Raw genomic sequence first — 18,163 nt, 5'->3', positions numbered from 1 at the left:
CTTGAATGATATTGAAAAGTGCATCAAAATCTGCAAACAAGCAGGAAGCAGAAGAAAAAATGCTCTGGTCAGGTTCTTGCTGCTGGATGAGTGCCTGTCTTAGCAATTACAGCAGTTTTGTGATTCCCAGAGAAATAACTCTGTTATTCTTTCAGAGTACTTAATTCCTAGCTTAACACTTCTTAAAAAATAAAAAATAAAAAGGGGTAAGGGGGAGGTTAAAAAAAAACACACAAGCAAACAAAACCCAAAACACCATCTTACTGACATTTTAGACAATCTATATTTATATTTTCTATTGTGCTCAGTAAGCTCATAGAGAACCCACCAGTCATTTTTTTTTTTTGGGGGGGGGGGAAGGAGTTTACAAAAGAATTCGGTGCTATTTGAGCCAAACAGCAGAATCCTGACCATGCTTCCAGCGCACACGAGCACCCAGGCACGCTCCACGCCATGCAGGTGGCCGAGGACACGGACCACAAGGCCGCTCCTGTCACGGGCTTGAGCGCCCTGTGGAGGCACACAACACCTGAAGAACTACAGTGGAAGCCGAGTTTATTTTGGAGGCGAGCAGCAGGAAGGAGCAGCATGGGGACGATGCTCCGGCCGCTACAGCCTCCCCTTTGGGCACAGCGGGATGCGCACACACCGCCTCCTGCGACCTGCTCTTCCCAAGGGACCCCAAAACCCCATCCCCAAGCGGTGCATGAGGCAGAACCGCAGGGAGGCGGCGGGGAAGGCCGCACGCCGCCTCCCCTCCGCCAGGGGCACCCCAGGCCGCCGCCGCCTCCCGAGCCCTGCCCGGCCCGGCCCGGCCCGGCCCTGCCCGGCCCCGCAGCCCGCCCACCGCTTCCCCGGGGCCGCGGGGGCCCGCGCCGCCTTCCCCCGGCCGCCTTTATAGGGCCAGGGGCGGCGGGGGCCGCTGGGGCGTGCTGCGGTGAGTGGCGGCCGCTGGGAGCTGGGTTCGCCCCGGAGCGGAGCGGAGCGGGGGGGGGGAGCACGGTGGTGGAGGCCTGGGAGGGAGAAGAAGGCACGGAGAGGACCGCGGAGGGGTCCCCGGGTGGGAACCGCTTGGGTACCGGGTCGGCACCGGGTCTACACGGCCTGCGAGGGCCCCGGGCTCGGCCCGGTTCGGGCGCTGCGGCTCCTTCGGAAGGGGGGGGGCGGCGGAGCGGCGGCGGGCGCGGGGCTCGCATCCCCCGGCGGGACGTGGCGGTGCGCCCCGCTGCAGGCGCGCCCGGCCTTTCCTCGTCAGAGCGAGCGGGAGCCCTGGGGAAACGGGGCTACCCCTAATCGCCGCCTGATTCCTACGTGCCTAAAGCTGCAGGGCTGCTTTGCCCGCTTCGGAGCTGGCGGTCTGGCTACTAAAAAGTGCGGCTCTCTGTGGAGGAGCCAGTCTAGCTACGAAAAAGTGCGTTTCTGTGGTGGCGAGGAGCGCGCACCACAGCCTGTCACGGCCCAGACCTGGTGTAACTCTGCTGCACGTGGTGCTGGCCTGCGGTGACCTTGAGGGAGTAGAATTACGGCCTGCCTTCACTGAAAGGAGCGGTGCTGCCTCATGGTTTTATTTGCTTAGCGTGTGGAGAAGTCATCTGTGCCGAATGCATCCGGGGCTGTGGGTGGAAGACTCTGCAGGACCTGTTAAGCTTACTGATACTTCTGTGTTTCCAGGTTTGAGGTTTGGATTTGCTTTAGAAGTAACAGAGCAGTTGTTACCTCACAATACCTACATGCAATTTTGAATCCGATAGTGTTGTTACAAAGAGGACCTCCCTGGAGAGGAGGTATGTACATGTCTAATGACAGTAGTTTTGACTAAGTTGCACGTCTTCTGAAAGTGCCAGTGTGCTCTTAAGGATCAGGAGAGTAAAACTACTTGACTCTTGAAACTTCTATACTTTTATATGCATCTTTGTTTTTCCTCTTGCTGAGAAGCTTTTGGTGGGTATCTGTGGGTGATTTGGCATGTGCTCACGTTGGGGGCTGGCACAAGCTGATAAGCACTCGGTATGATGCAAGCAGTATGCATGTTACTGAAGGCAGGCAATTGTTGCTCTCTGTGAAGTCCATTCATTCAGAGGCCGTCTTGAAGATCGTTCTTTCTCCTGTTCCTTCTAAATGAGAAGCAAAACTGCAGAGTGCTACATGAATGCTAATGAGGTGTATAGGATAGTGAGGTGTAACGTGGTCCAGGTGCCTCTTCTGATTCTGTAATAACATCAAGCTTAGCCTGTTGTTAGCAGTGAAATGGTTCAAACCTGTAATGGCAATTCAGAAATAACAAGCATTAGTGTAACTTATTAAAAGACTACTGTTGTTTTTTTAACCTATTTCATTGATTCATGCAACATACCTAAACAGGTCAAGCGTGAAACTGACTGACAGTATTTGGCCTACTGTTTTCTTGATGCTCACAAATAATAAACTTGTTCAGAGATGGGCTTTCTTAAAGCTTTGCTTGTATGCAGGCCTGTGCCTGCTTGTAAGCAAGTGCCTGTGCTTGTAACATGAAAGTTGTAAAAAGAATGTGGTTCATAGAATCTCTTTTTATTATTCTTCCAATGTGACCTACTGGAAGTTATGTTTCCAGTTTGTATTACTCAAAAATATGTTTGGGGAGGCAGCAGGCTTCAAAAGAATGATTGCAGTGCGTATAAGAATGGAAAATACTGTTCCCTGATTTACTCTGCTTGAAAATGAGCTTAAGAGCCAATGAGGCACTGATTCGTGTGTGAGGTTTTTTAAGACCCATGCGGCTTTTTTGACAGCACTGCCAGCCAAGTGTCTAGCTCAGCAACATGGTTCTGAGACAGTGGGAGCTCTTTGGCTCAGTTTTCTTACTCCAAATTACTCCAAATGAGCAAGCTTGTCTTAACAGCTCACCCCATGAAATTACCTCGCTGCAAACTTGAAAACAGAATTTTTTTGAATGTTTTATTTGAAACCATTGCCTTTGTATTTCTGCTTTCCAGCTGCCTTCCTAAAAGATAAGGTATATTTCTTATTTTACTTTATAATATGCTGCTGTGTAGGGACTTGCACTAGGAACATGACAGCCAGACACAATTCTAAGTGTTCATACTTTTTTTTTCTATTCGTATCTTCTCAGAGCCACATAGAAATACTTAATGTGCCTGTATCCTGCATGATGACGAATATAATTTTCTGGGCTTGTGCTCACCATGAGGAGAACAGTTCTTTATTTTGCTTTATAGGTGGGGAGCTGAGACGGGGGGAAATATTCCTGCCAGCTAGCCTTGCACACCTGTTGGAGACGCTGTTTCTGTAATCAATACAAAGGTAATATTCAACAGTGTTCCCTGGAGGTACTCTTTAGTCTTCCTGGATCTCTCACATGAAATCAGAGACTGGAAAGCTCAGATAAACTGAAGCTATGCAGTAATACTTCAGAGGGTTTTACTAATGTGTCAGAACTAGGCGAAACACAGGTATGTTACATCTCAGTTTAGTTCTGGGGGTAAGTATTTTCTGTTACTAGCTGCTTTGAAACAAGTTGAATAGAAGTGAAAGCATACATGTGATGTTTTTGCCTGTCAGTTTTTGTTGTAAATTGTGTATGCTTTGTCCTCTTTTTCCCTCAGGAGGAAAATACATTGACATCTTCCAGGAAACGAGAGACTCTTCATTCCGTAGTAACCAATAAACAAGTGTGAAGCATGAGGATCAACTCTGCTCTTCAGGCTGCTATTGACCTCACAGCAGGAGCTGCAGGTAATGCTTAGTTGTACTAAACTTCCGAGGGACAATTTTAATACCTTGAATTGTTTAAAAGCAAATTCCCATGGCTTAGAAAACTGGGGAAAATATCACCTCCTGTATCTTAAGGATATGGGGGTGAAGCAGGTGACCTCAGCCAGTGGAAGTAGTTGCAATGTCTCACTGATATTGCATACTGGTAATGTCCATGGCCAAGGGATGAATGAGTTGTTAATTACCGGGGCAAAGGGGTCTTCCTGAGATTCTAAGCTTTACCTCAAGGGAGAGGAGGAGGGTTGAAAAAGCTATGTGGAAGCACTAGCAAAGCTTTTGTCTTAGTTATGGAGGTACTAGTTATAGTTTATCATAAAAGCTTACGTGATGTCCAGAAGAGATTAAACGTTGGGATAGAACAGTTAATTTGCCAATGTTTGTACTGAAAAGGTTGCAGGAGGAGTTTATCTAATGTACTGTTGTAACAGGTTTAAACAAATTGGGTTATTTTCTTTCCTTGCCCTTAAAATAGCTGTTACAGTCAGTCTTTTTATGACAGTGTTCATGGTGTTAAGTGCATTCAAGGCTCGTTATCGGAGGTCATTTGTCAGAGTGGAGTTAACCTTAGTGCAGTGAGAAAGCGAAGGGTGGCAGGCAATACAAGTCCAATATGGCACCTTCATACAGCATTTGGTCTTCCAAGATATCTTGCCCAACGAATACTTGCTTTGTTAGCCATGGCGCGATGCCATTGACTAGACAACACCCTGCATTCCTGCGAGGAAAGAAGTGCTTCTGCTGTTACTCCTTCGTTCCCTTAAGAAAATCTATTTCTGTTAATCTGTTCGTTCACATTTTTTGGGGGGGTGAGGGAAGGTCTTTTTTAAAAAAAAGTAGCTAATATCTGCTCTGTTTTGCAAAGTAACAGCTTAACGCTTGAGCGGTTCTTGACCGTCTTGCTGATGTTCCTTGGTTCTTAAATGGAAGATGTGATTGCTTTCCTTCTCAGTACATCAGGTTAGGAATGCTGTTCTTAGCATCCAGGGCAGCGGAGAAGTCTGACTTTCTGAGTTGAAGCCTTAGTGTCCTTTCTTGGCTACTGCAAGAGCTGAAAACTAGCTTAGAAATCCATTGCTTTGTGATACTCATTCAGGTAAACTGCACGCAGATTTGCCTGTTTGTTTTTTTTTTTGGCAGTAGAGATTAGAGAATCTTAAAACTTACTGTGCCATTTTCTCTTCTGTTATAGTTCCCCTTACTTCAAATAGGGTGGAGGAATTCAGACCTTTTTCAGCGTGACTTCGTTGTTCCCAAACCATTGTTCTTGTTCTTTGGTTTTCTTTGCTACTTCTGTTGTAATCAGTGGTTTTACTGTTCCTGTAGTATTTTTTTTCCATGTTCTCTCAACATACTTGTTCAGTATTGGTTATGTTTATTGGTAGTGCCTGGTGCTGTGTTATTCTTGTGTCTCCGTGCCCTTTAGGAAGTGTATACAACTACGCAAACAGCTTGTTCCTCAGCACATGCATAACCTGGTTTTACCTTCCTCTCCAGATACAGTCTCGATGAGCCGATAAGTAACGCCATATTGGGGCAAGTAAATTCTGACCAAGAATAAATAAGTCATTTACCTGCCTGTGGGTCATAGTCCTTTGCCTAGGATCTTAGCAACCTCTGATCACTTCTTTAAACAGGACTCTTTCCTGCACTAGTGTTACTGTTAGGAGTACACTTGTCCAGACTTCCAAACAGGGCTGTGTTGGGCTTGTTTAGTTTGTTTTTTTGGCTTGTTTAGTTCTATAGGCTTTCTACTTCTGGCTGGAAGAATTTTTCCCCTTAATGTTTGAGATACTAACCAGGACTTTTGGTCTTTTACCTGGAGGCTTACAAAGTTGGTTGCTGTACTTTACTAAGCTTCTTGTGCCCCCTCTAGAGATGCTGTAAGAAGAGCACTTTCTCTTTTTAGAACAGCTCTTCAATCAACTCCCAATTTTCTTCAGCTTTGGATGCCCAAGGCCATTACTGCTTGTCTTGCACTTCTTCCAACAGCCGTTATTTTACTACATGAGATATTTTAGGTCTGCCTTTACACAGGAACCTAACACTTGTTCTGAAGGTTCCTATCTACCTGACTTCCCTGGAAGTAGCATTTGCTGTGTCTTTACAGAGCTCTGCTCTGTTTTTCATCTGAGGCTTACGTGACCATTACTGCCCTGAGCCAGCTTCATCTCTCCTCATTATTCCTCCCAGAGCAAGTAGCTCTTCATGCCTTCTTGTATGACTCGCTTTTAAACTTTTAATGATCCATCTAGCTGAGAATCAAGTTTTATGGGAGCTAGGTTCCTGAATTCTTTTTGAAGACCTGAAGTATCTCTTTGCAGACTAACAACAAATGTGTCTGCTATGAGTAAAATCAAATAAGAATCACTGTGGTTAAACAAGCATTTGCTTAACTCTTCATCTTAGAAGAAAGTTAACTAATCTTAATTGGATACATACATTTCTTCGTATTTCATTTTTTTTTACATTATCTGGATTTACAGATGGTTATTTCAGTTATGTAAATGAAAAAACAGCATCTTGTTATCTTGTCCTCTTCAAGGCATTTGCATGCCTACAGTGTGTTGTTGAAGGATCAGTTTCTGTTTTAGGATGGTTTTTCTCTTTTTAAAAACAAAACCGTATAACACTCACCTGTCGTATGCTTCTTCTTAGGTATTAGTTCCCAACAGATTGCTGTCAGTGTACACTGATATTTCTTACTGAAATAGTGTATCTAACTTTTTCTGCAGACCACTGAATTGAGTTAGATTTCACGGAAGAGTATTACACTGTGGGCAAAGAGGTTATTGACAACACCAATAGAAGTATCTCACAGGTTTTTAGGGTATTGACCTTACAATTCAGTTTGGAAAAGATAATGGGTTATGAAACTTTGCCCTCTTGCCCTTTTAAACTTCTCCTATGCTGTTCCAGTATGTGGGAATAAATGTAAATAAGAGTCATTCAGACGATTGAAGTGAAGGATTTGTATCTGTGGTTATCAATTGATAATGTGTTATCAGTTTTAGCACTCTCTGAGGTTTTCCTCTTGTCCTGGACGTGTCTCTCACCTGATTACAAATCATTCAGTTTTGTTATAGCTGGATCATAGAAGTGAAGGGTGTCACCACTGCATTAATGAGCAAGTGAAAACATGCTCATTGAAAACAACTCATCGCAAATGACTTGATTGCCAAGGAATACCTCTGATTGAGTACTCATAAGTGAACTGATTAATTTAAATGCTTACTTTTATTAAGATGAAGAAATGCTTAATGAAAATCTAGCTCTTACTGCTTTTATGCACAATTTTTTTCCTTTGGGCAACCGAAGTGACCAGTGACAATAGATGCTATTGTGCTGAATTTAGTGCAATCGTCTTTTCCTGCGGAGAATTGATTCACCCTTGCTTTCTGCATGGCTTTCCTAATATTAATGTTTGTGTATAGACCCTTCAGTTGTGATAACCTTCAGTCGTCCTCTTAACTCCCACTGCCTGCGCAGGTGGAACAGCATGTGTGGTGACTGGCCAGCCCTTCGACACAGCGAAGGTGAAGATGCAGACGTTCCCTGACATGTACAAAGGGATCGTCGACTGCTTTGTGAAAACCTACAAACAAGTGGGGTTTCGAGGCTTCTACAAGGGGACCTCACCAGCACTGGTAGCCAACATCGCAGAGAACTCCGTCCTGTTCATGTGCTACGGGTTCTGCCAACAAATTGTGAGAAAAATTGTTGGAGTAGACAGGAAAACAAAGCTCAGGTTAGTAACCGAAATCTCTTTTGTGTTTAAAACAAATGGGGGTTGGCGGGGGGGGGGGAATCATGTAACTGCTACTGGTAAATACTCCCCAGGTGCAGTCGGTGTCCCAGGCCCCTCTCCACCAATATGCAGTGTGGTGTGTTTTGGAATATAGATCTTTGTGCTAGGATGTGGCCAGCTAGTTGTCACTGCAGTTGGCTGGTTTAAATGGTCACAACTTAATTGAAATGTTGAAGACCTGCAGCACTTTACCAGAGGGACTGAGTTGCCTAGGCTGTCCTGCCTTTGTAGGGTAGGGAATGGTCCCTCTTACAGGGACGTGTACTAAGAGGAAAGGAGGCTGCTTCTTGTATTGTTTGTTTTCTTTGAGTTTCAAAGGCTCAAACATAATGGTCTTTAGACCGGAGGATCCCTTCAGCACAGCGTGTTGTCTACAGCACTGGCAATAAGTGGTTACCTAAAGGCCGAGACAAGAGGGGGAGTATTAAATCCTGAGTCCTCTGCCAGCTCGTGTTCTTAGTTTAGAGGATTTCTTGATCTTGGTGTGATTTTTTTTTTTTTTTTAAATCAGTGACTTTGGATCTCTTGAAGCACTTGTCCACTCTCCCCTTGAAGCCTTGTAAGGTCCTGCAGTTTGGCAGGGAGTTCTGCGGGTGATAATTATTAGTTCTGTAACTGGAAGAGACAGGGAATAGCTGGTCCTTAGCCACTGTCTCCGTATCACTTGGGATCCTGTAGATCTCTGTTCTGTGCCTCTCCTCCCCACCCAAGTCTTTTCTTTTCCTAGGTGGAAGGATCCCAGCCCTCCTAGTGAGAGAACAGCTCAGGGCTGTTCCTCTACTTGTCCTACCTGCCTTTCTCTGGAGCTCCTGTAATACTAATGCGTCTGGGTTTTGCACAGCTCTGGTCTCCTGAGCTCAGAGTGTTGAAGATGTGACCAAGCCATGGGTTTGTGCACCGACATGATGATCATAGTCTCCTCCTAGCTAGGATGGCTTTTCTCCAGGTGCTTCACTCTCACCTGGCAGTGATCCAGCAGTTAGTGTGCCTTACCGCTGTGCATGTCTCAAGGTGTGTCCTTTGGGGCAGGCTGAACCTCATTCAGCTCTTTATTAATGGCTTTGTTCTGCCTTTTGTTGAGTCAGTCTTCAAATGGGAATGGCTGGGGAGGATGTGATTTTGTTCAGATATCTGATACTACATGGATAGCAGGAGAAAATAGGAGGTGATGAAGAAACATTAATTTCTAGTTGTATTCTCGTTCACTGTTTTCTGTCACTTGAAACCTCCCAGCTGAGACAGAATTGTTACTACATTTTTGATTGGTTTCTTAAATTAGGGATTTTCTGCTTCCTTAGGTTACAGACCCATTATCTCTTCCTACCCACTGAGATGTAGGAGGTGGGCACACAGACAGCTGCTTTTCTTAACCATCCCTTGTGGGCCCTCTGGGAAGTAGCCCACAGACTTGGAGAGCTCCTAGGATCTTCTCTTGAGACGCTCTAATGGAGAGACAGCATTAGGGTGGAAGTAGTGCAGATAACCTTCAAGTAACATATTTCAGTGTGCTGTTCCACATCTTCAGAGTATGTACAGAATTAAAGTGTAACTTGAAATTGTGGCAATTGCAGGTGTCTCTGACATTCTGACATACACCCCTTGTTACCTTGGCCAGGTGCTGGCGTTTGTCACATCCAGGGTGGCTGTGTAGTGTGTTGTTGACTGGAGAACAAATAGTATGATTGCAACTCTGCGTAGGGCTGTATTAGGACAAAACACTAAAGGATTTAAGTTTATTTGAAAGGTGTTTCCCTTGGTGCTGCTGTCTTCATCTGGACTGTTTTGGGGGCACCTTATGAGGCACATTTATAAGAGAATTGAGTTGACATGGTTTGCAGTCATGACCTGAGTACGTGTGGTCTGTCCAAGACATCACCACCCATTCTCATTTTGGAAGAGCCAAGAAACACTTGTAGTATGCTGTAGAAAAGGGGAAAAAACTGAGGTGGCTATCCTCCAGGTGTGACAAGAACTATCACTACCTTCATTGCCTCTGCTGTTTTAAAAACTGTTGTGCTGTATGACCCCAAAGCAGAAAGGTGTGAAGCTGCAAACTGAGGTGAACCTGACCATTTTCATTATTATTATCTAAGCAATTGCTACATTAGCCTGGTTTTCCTTCTGGTTACATTTTCAGTAATGTGTTCAAATAAATTTGGCTTGGAAATAGGTCTGTCTCCTTGTGTTTAGGGTCAGCATGTGAAGCCTTACAAAACAGTTTCAAGGACAGTTGCAAAACAACAGTTTTTCCAGTTGAAGGAATAAATGCCACTGGTGCGCAAGTCAAAAAGAAAACAAATAGGAAGAAAAGTGCTAAATTCCACTTCTTTTGATGTCCATTTAATCCAATCAAACTGATTTCATTCCATGCCAAAGTCTAACCTGAGACCACCCAAAGGACATGGAAGTGCTAAATTCCTTTTCTTTTAATGCCCATTTAGCCCAACCAAACTGATCTCATCCCATGCCAAAGTCTAAACTGAGCGGACTATTATCCTTGTTCACCTCAATTTGACTTCTTCAGTACGTGACTGGCCATCTTAAGCAGATAACTTTCTTTGGAAAAACAGGATAAATGCCTCTTATAGATGAAGCAGCAGTGCTAAGAGTGGACGATTCTTGCTCCCGTGTTGCGTGGTCAAAACTTTCCCACCCGGAAAAATACTGAATTACTCACTTGAGTTAAGAGGGAACTTGAACAGGATTCAAGGCTCATCACTTGTGCAATGAGGTTTGATACATTAAAGACCAAAGCCTAAACAGCAGGCCTAGTTAAACTGTTGGATGTAGAATTAAATATCAAGACAGGCAAAAGTAGAAGAGATTTGTATTATGGTGAAGTCTAGTTCTAGGTCTTTACCTCTGTTAGATGCTATCAGACTTAACAGAGAGTTCTGTTTTTTCTCTCCTTGAAGGAGAAAAGATTCTGTGTACCCTTCAGCACATAGCTGGAAGGCACCTTTCTCATACTGAGGAATTGGGGTAAGAAAGTGTGTAACCTTATTACCTTGCTCATCACTTAATGACTGCAGGGCTCAGCCATATACTGTATTTTTAACTGTCTTACTCTGTCTTGAGTTTTAGTGCATCTCAGATCCCGGTTACACCAAGCTGTGTGTGCTGCAGGAGGATTGTGTAATCAGTGTTGCCATTTCGTATTTACTCAGTTGCTGCTCTACAGACGGTTATTGATTTCTTCCAGCTTGACAGTTCTTTCACTGCAGTATCTGAATATGACACAAGGCTTGTTTCATGTCACCACTTAAGTTTCATGATGCTACCGTGAGGTGAGAAGTTGTAGGTTTAATCTCTGCTGTAGGTGTGTAAGTGTTTGCAATATGTGTAAGGTCACCACAGAAAGTCCCAGTTTGTAGTGCTGAGGGTTAACGCAGATCACGCTGCTGTCTTGTTCAGGGGTGTCATCTGTGTCTGCACTATCTCCAGTTCATGTGGGTTGCATTCATGGCATGTGTCTAATAGTGGTGAATTACAGTGGTCCAGTGTGCCTTAGTCTCAGACTCCTACCACCTCCCACTGAAAACCTTTGTTATTACTCCTGAGGTGCACTTGAGAAGAGTGTGAACTACATCAGGCAATTATTGCTCTTTGCAGTAGTAACTGGTCCCCCAAAACTACCCACTAAAACAAAAGTGTATGGAAGCTTTTATAAAGCTACAAAGGGGAAGGTTTGTTTGTGTTTATTCTGCTGCAATCAGTAACACAGCAAAAAAAAAAAGGGTAAAGGTTGCAATACATATTTTTGGGTGTCAAAAGGATGTGTATGAGTTGAACGTGAAGATGGGATGAGCTATGTCCTTCATCTCCCTGGTTCAAGGAGCTGCCCTTCCTCTTGAGAGCCTTTCCCCTAGGACTGTCCTTCGGTTTGATAATTCTTGTGGTACAGGTTCAAGAAGCTGATAGCTGGTGCAGCGGCCCTGCTGCGCCGAAGGCCGGTGCCCAAATACCCTCTGCAGTTTCTCTCTTGCAGTGATCTGCAGAACGCCGCTGCAGGCTCCTTCGCCTCCGCCTTCGCCACCCTGGTCCTCTGCCCCACGGAGCTGGTGAAGTGCCGGCTGCAGGCCATGCATGAAATGCAGCTGTCGGGAAAGATAGTGCAGGGGCACAAGTAAGTATAGTCCCTGTCCCTTACCTCTGAATCCCTTGCATGTGTTTCTATTATTTTTAATTCTGTGCTGGCTCAGCAGTGCCACATTTCTTCTTAGTCAGAGAAGAGCTGTGATGGGGCACATGCCTGGAGAGCCCTCAGGCACTAGTAAAAGTGGATGCCAATGACAGACAGGCTCAGGCAGGATCTTGTTCAGATTTATGCTTGAGTCCTGCTCTCTACACACTGGCCTAACTCTGACTTGTAGCCCAGTAGCTTGTTGTTCTGTAACCTTCGCTATTAAGCATCACTAACTGGATCAACCTCTCTACCAGCACAGTTTGGTCAGTAGTGAAGAGTGTTATCCAAAAGGATGGTCCCCTCGGATTTTACCGTGGCCTGTCAAGCACTTTGCTGCGGGAAGTCCCGGGCTATTTCTTCTTCTTTGGAGGGTATGAACTGAGTCGGACGTTCTTTGCCTCTGGGAGATCAAAAGATGAATTAGGTACGGTGCCCTTCTTCCAGGCGGGTTCTAGCGGGCTGTCATGGGGTACATGAGGGAGGGGGGGCACATATTCCCTTGAAGCTATGCTGATGATGCACAGCAGATGTAAAACACCTTTAAAACAAAGGGAACTGGGCATACAGAATACAAAGATCTGCACTTTGTATATACACAGTAATTAATTACTGAGGTCATCACTTTCTAATGGAGCAGGATATATTGTAAATAGAAAACAAATAGAGTGAGCTAGCAGTAGCGTTACAAAACTCGTTAAATATCTGACATTGCAGTAACATCTCTGAACTATTCTATTTCAGCAGCTGTTTGGAGCGATATTTGAGTCTTTAGTTGTATCACCTTGAATGGTGTATGAATGCATGCTGACCGTTAGATGTCATTACAATGATAAGAACACTGAGACTGAAAATTAGACCTTTAAAAAGGAGGAGATGCCAGAATAAAGATCATTTGTCTCCTTCTGAAAGACTGAACAATGCTACTTTGTCTTGCTGGGAGTTAGTATGTCAGCTGCATGTATTCTAAACTCTTGTTTTTGCAGAACATCTTTAAAAATCTGAACTGAAACACAAAATGAAAAACATGAAAAATGATCACAAATTTCACTGTAACAAAAAACTCACTCTGATCACTGTGGCATTGATCAGCATCACTGTAACATTACTCTAAACTGTTTCATAATTAGCACTGGGAAGTGGTTATAAGTGTGAAAGGAGTAGAGTTAATTTAGTTAACGCAGTCAAAATATAGCTCTGAGTTGTGCTTTCTTAGCATGGCCAATAAACTACAGGGCACTCCTTATAACCTTTGAGCTTTTGGCTAGACCTGCAACTTAGCAGTGGCTTAAAATTAACTTAAAGTTTGTGGGGAAGCAGAAATTGCTCTTTTGTCATAAGCAAGTCCCTCTGCCTTCTCTTTGACTTCTGCAGAAATAACATGATGTTTACGTTGGTGAATGGTTTGTGGTGTGCCTAAAATCTTGTTTCTTAACCTTAGGTCCCATTCCCTTGCTGCTAAGTGGAGGTTTTGGAGGCAGCTGTCTGTGGATCGCTGTGTATCCCGTGGATTGTGTTAAATCTAGAATTCAGGTTCTCTCCATGGCTGGGAAGCAGACGGGCTTTATGGGAACATTTGTAACTCTTGTGAGAACTGAAGGTGAGGATGCAGGATATCAAGTGAATCTGATGGGCTCCAGTTCCAAACCCATTTCCGCTGGTATCAAGAACTGCTTAAGAAATCTTGCCCATTGATGGTGTGTTAGAGACTGACAGTTTCTAATAGAAATAGTGATGACGCTTGTAGTTTAGAAGCCTTGGAATCCAGAAACTGAGACATGCTGCATTGTGCCATATCTTTTGGTTTGGGAGACAAATCACTTAAGGCTAACAAAAGCTTAGTAAGCAGTAAAAGCAGACAAACGAATGAATTCCATTACCTGTGACCAAACCTATACGTGAACATTGAAGGAACCAGTAAAGTTTGGTAGAGAATTTCTCTTTACCTCTAGAAGCTGGTATGTGGCTGACAGCAAGGAGTCAAATTAGTAAATGAGTCTTACCTAGACTGGCAACTTGGAGCTTCTACCTAAGCATCTCCTCTGGAAAAGGCCTGTACCAGGCACTTCAGGAGATGGTGTAAGAACACAAATGGCAGCAGGTACCACTCCTGGCCCTGTTATGGGGGAAGCTAATTGTCGGAGAAGGAGTTTGACTTGTGCACAACTATTTTGGAGCTCTGTCCATTCGTTCTGCCAGTTGTAGTACAGCTGCTGTGAGCTGTATCCTCTGGTGAGCAAGGTAGCCTTCTGAAGACCCTGTCATGCCTGAGATAACTTCAGGTGCTTACATTAGAAGCTTAAAAGACTAAACTCAGGTTGCAACTCTAGACAGTCCTCTATCTATATCCAGTAGCACTCCGGTTAGCTGCTCCAGGAGAGGGTTCAGCTGTGTGTGTGCATCTGCCCCCCTCAGCAGCAGCACTGCCTCATCAATAGCCTTCAAAGATGAAAGAAGAGCGTTCAGTGCTGATGGGCATTTTAATAAATTACTAACCAGGTCTGATTTAATTTCCAGGTGTGCTTGCCTTGTATTCTGGACTGAAGCCAACTATGATCCGCGCATTCCTGGCCAATGGGGCGCTGTTCCTGGCCTATGAGTACAGCCGGAAACTTATGATGAAACAAGTAGATTCCTACTGACACCTTCTAGCAAATGGAGAACAACCTTTTAAATGATCAAAAACCTCTAGATCACAGTGTGGTCTGAGCAGTGCCAGATCAGTGACCTAATTTTAAGAACTCATTTCCAGTTTAGGATTTGTAATCTTCTAAATTCAAGTGATTTTTTTATAAAGATGTGTACATGCTTCTTGAATTGGACCAGCAGGATCATCTCCAGCTTGCAGATTCTGCACTGGGTATGTTGCATGTCAGAAATGTCTTTTCCTGCCTGTAAGGGTGCTAAAAAGACACCTTAACATGTTGGTTTTAATGGTATGTGCAGAAAGGGCTGTGACTTGTCCAGGATCCTTTTCTAGCTCCCTTTTGCCCTGTGACTGTCCAGGAGCAGTGCAGTTGGTGTCTGACTGCATACTCTGGCCCTGTGACTGGGCCTAAAGAAGTAGGAAGTGTTCACGTGCTTGACCTACAGCTGAGATATGCCCATATTTGAGATTTAAAAAAAATGAAGTAAGTGGTTTTAAGGAGTTCATTTGTAACAATTGTTCTCTAAAACCTTCCAAAAAGTGCTGGAGTACATTAAACACTTAAATGTAAGAGGAACTGCTGGAAATAGCTGCTGCTTCCAATTATAAAGCTGTAACTTGCAGGCTCCTGCTCAGGTCACCTTTGTGGGGCTGAGTCTGTGCTTAAAGGACAGGAAGCTGAAGGAGAACAGAAAGCTACAGCTGAGTTCTTGAAGACAACTGACACCACAGTCTCTGAGGTGTGGAGCTGACTTGGGCTGGAGTCCTGCCACATGTGCCACGTGCTGGGTCTCTTCAGCTGAGTGGAAACTGCTCATGTGAATGGAGTGTTCGTATTACTGTCAGGCCTGGAGGGCATGCCTGCTTCTTCGTGTTACTTGATTCAACATGCAGCACAAGGGCAGTTAGTATAAGCCAAAAATGATATTGTAACACCTATTTTTCTAGCTGCTCCCTGCATTCTTGAAATATAATTTTCATATAAGCATGCTCTGCCTTGTAAGCAGCAGCCTAGTCCCAGGCCTGGGAGAAGAAAAAAAGAGAAAGCACATCTCAAAGGAACAACACTCAAATAAGACCTGGAATTGTACAGAGGGGATGCTGTCTGTGTGGTGTAGCATAGCTGCCCTTGGGGAGGGCACAGACAAGCTACCCTCAGGGTTAGCAGAGCTCTCTAACCCACCAACATCAGAGCTACACCAAAATTAGCAACTTATGGGCAAGTTACAGTTGCTGTGACAAGTCACAGCTGAAACAGCTCAGTTTTGTATGTTACAGCTTGTTTCATATCCCCAGGCAGAGGGAAAAGCTTTAGATGGATGAAAATGTCTCAGTAGCTACTGCCTCTTGGAGGGGAGCCAGAGTAATCTTAAACTGGCTACTCCACTTCATGGCTATAGCCTGTTTTGAGGAAAGAAAAAGGTGTTTGCTGCAGTTCCCTAAACCCTTCTTGCTTTGTGAGTCTTCATGTGCAGCACAGACTCCTCACACACATGTGAAAGAGGCAGTTAAAAGCAGCGCACAGCTGAAGAGTCTTCAGTGCCTGTTGTGCTGACTTACCTTGACTGCCTGGTACACTAAGGACAGTAGCACTGTGAATAACCCGTTCTTTAAAAAGGAGTTTATGCCAAATATTTAAATAATTCAGGTAGCAGAGTAGGACTTCAAAAGTCCTCAGCCTTCCCCTTCCTAAAGTTGTCTACCCAAGAGATACACTGCATTTCTGTGTGGTTACAATAGTTATGAGAAGTTAAGAACAGAAGTCATAGCATTGGAATACTGAAATCTATTTCTTAGATTTCTCTTTGGTCTTTGCTTTCATTTTTTAAAGCTCAGTTGCAATTTTTAATACCGAAGTTCAGGCTTCAAGAGAAGCAGGATTTTTTTAGACCCACCTACAGCAAGAAGCTGGTGGCAGAAGCAGGCACGTGTTTTGAGAGTTTACCTTTCAGAGTCAAACTAAGCAGTAATTTTTATAGCTACAGTTACCTAAGCTGTACACACGTATCAATTGTTCACCTGAGAACTTCGCAATGTTGGTACAGAAATTCACTGGAATAAAGTTTGATTCAGCTGACTACCTGACTGTTGTTCATGCAATAACACCAAACTTATCTAACTGCAGAGCAGAGGGTGAAGTCGGTGTCACCACCCCTCTGAAGGAAAAGGGGTTTCAGGAACCCTTACTGCTTCTATAAGTCCCTCCCACTTGCAGCGAGAGCTACAACAAGGTGCTGTGAAGCAACTGTAGACTTACCATACTTTAAACATACAAGTACTCTATTGTAGAAGAGCCCTACTTCAGCCCTTGGTCTGTTGCTTTGTTAGTATGGAAGTCCGTTCTAATATTAGGGTTTACCTCAAGGCCCTGGACTGTTGATTAACGTGCTGCATGCTGTAAGAGTAAGGTTCCTGCCAGAAGAACGCTGAGAACAGACATGGGTGACCTCAGGTCCAGGGGTGAAGGATGAGCACCCACTACCCTGAAGCCAGAGGTTAGTTGCTGGATTTGCTGCAGCAGTATTGTTAGCAGTGATTGAAAAGGGGGTGTTGGACTTCTGACACGCAATGCAACAACTCTTGTACAGCTATTTTGCTTATTTCTCCCCTCTCCCCCAGCTGAAATATGTGAAATATGCAGTTAAGTAAAACACCCTGCTCTTTTTGCTGTTACAGCCTTTACTCTTGCCACATCACCTGAGTAGCTTGCTTCACAGCAGGAAGAAGGGGAACCTTAACTGCCCCGCAGCCGCTCAGAAAGGGCAGCCCAGGGCAGCGCTATCCAGTTGCCAGAGCTAAGCTAAAAGGAACTTGGTCAGCAGACACCGCTAGCGGCAATAAAGTGGCATCATATTCCAGCTCCAAGTACATTCGGTCCAGACAAAGGCCTTACCAGTATTCTTCTCGGTCGCCCTCTAGTGACTCAGCTTCGGTCTCGCTCCTATAACAAAGGGACTTCTCTTCCTTTTCCTCTAGCCAGTAGCAGCACTGCCGGGGTTGCTTTAACTTCGCTGCCACCCCTGAGCCTCGAGAGGCAGTTCCAAGACCATGTTCCTAAGCTTAATGTGCAATGCCTTCTTTAATAGGGTTCTTACAGCCTCTGAAGCAAGACTGCAACTCATGGGTCCCCCAAAGGACCACCCCAAAAAAAAAGAAAACCATGCTGAGTGTTATCCAAACACTTCTTGAACTCCAGCAGGCTCAGTGCTGTGACCACTGCCCTGGGGAGCCTGTCCCAGTGCCCGACCACCCTCTGGGTGCAGAACCTTTCCCTAACACCCAGCCTATTTTAATTTATCAAAAGTTCAAGCCAGACAGTACTTACTTCTTTAGACTGCCTGTTCACTAAGATTAAATTAACACAGCTAGATGGATGCTTTGGGTGTAGAGCATTATACACCACCATAGGACATCCAACTGAGGAAAAGCTTTCTGTTTTCCTTAAATTAGGTCAACCACCCTGTTTGGGACAGCCCTCCCTTAAGCACTCTGGCCTCCATCACTGCCTCACAGCCTATTTTCTAACCACTGGATGTTTATGGGTTACAGAAAGAACTGGTAGACAAGCACCATGAGCTCATAATCAGCCATGAGCCTCAGTTAAGCACGTGAAAGGTAAAGAATCTCTGCCTGCTTTGCTAATGGGGTATTAGCAATAGAAGTTTGGAATTTTGTTAGTCCCCTGCCTCTCGTGGTTCTTAACTATTAGAAGTTAATTAACACAACCAAGAAACTAACCTCAATGACTGCTTCACAT

At 44.5% G+C, this 18,163-nt stretch overlaps 1 protein-coding gene across 3 annotated transcripts; it reads left to right on the top strand.

Moving 5' to 3' along the window:
* Window positions 1–778: 778 nt before the first annotated feature.
* SLC25A15 (solute carrier family 25 member 15) lies at window positions 779–16,484 on the top strand. Of its 3 annotated transcripts, XM_083804724.1 has the most exons (9): window positions 779–937; window positions 1,672–1,784; window positions 3,216–3,300; window positions 3,603–3,732; window positions 7,258–7,516; window positions 11,565–11,702; window positions 12,017–12,186; window positions 13,201–13,359; window positions 14,277–16,484. In XM_083804724.1, the coding sequence occupies exons 4-9, from the start codon at window positions 3,678–3,680 to the stop codon at window positions 14,399–14,401; spliced, it is 906 nt and encodes a 301-aa protein (XP_083660850.1). In that variant the 5' UTR covers window positions 779–937; window positions 1,672–1,784; window positions 3,216–3,300; window positions 3,603–3,677; the 3' UTR covers window positions 14,402–16,484. The 3 variants fall into 3 exon arrangements, with proteins under 3 accessions (XP_083660850.1, XP_083660851.1, XP_083660852.1); XM_083804725.1 differs by lacking the exon at window positions 3,216–3,300 and having other exon boundaries at window positions 782–937; XM_083804726.1 differs by lacking the exons at window positions 1,672–1,784; window positions 3,216–3,300 and having other exon boundaries at window positions 811–937.
* The last annotated feature ends 1,679 nt before the right edge of the window (window positions 16,485–18,163 follow it).

Source organism: Anser anser (genome assembly GCF_964211835.1).
Source record: "Anser anser genome assembly, chromosome: 1".
Classification (NCBI taxonomy): Eukaryota; Metazoa; Chordata; class Aves; order Anseriformes; family Anatidae; genus Anser; species Anser anser.
The sequence above is the reverse complement of the archived record's forward strand: the minus strand, read 5'-3'. Positions and strand labels throughout refer to the sequence as shown.

Excerpts from the sequence above, each read along its gene's own strand:
- SLC25A15 (XM_083804724.1), top strand. The coding sequence starts at position 3,678 with ATGAGGATCAACTCTGCTCTTCAGGCTGCTATTGACCTCACAGCAGGA. Across the intron at positions 12,187-13,200 it reads GAGATCAAAAGATGAATTAG|GTCCCATTCCCTTGCTGCTA; the intron begins GTACGGTGCCCT and ends TCTTAACCTTAG. Across the intron at positions 13,360-14,276 it reads AACTCTTGTGAGAACTGAAG|GTGTGCTTGCCTTGTATTCT; the intron begins GTGAGGATGCAG and ends TTTAATTTCCAG.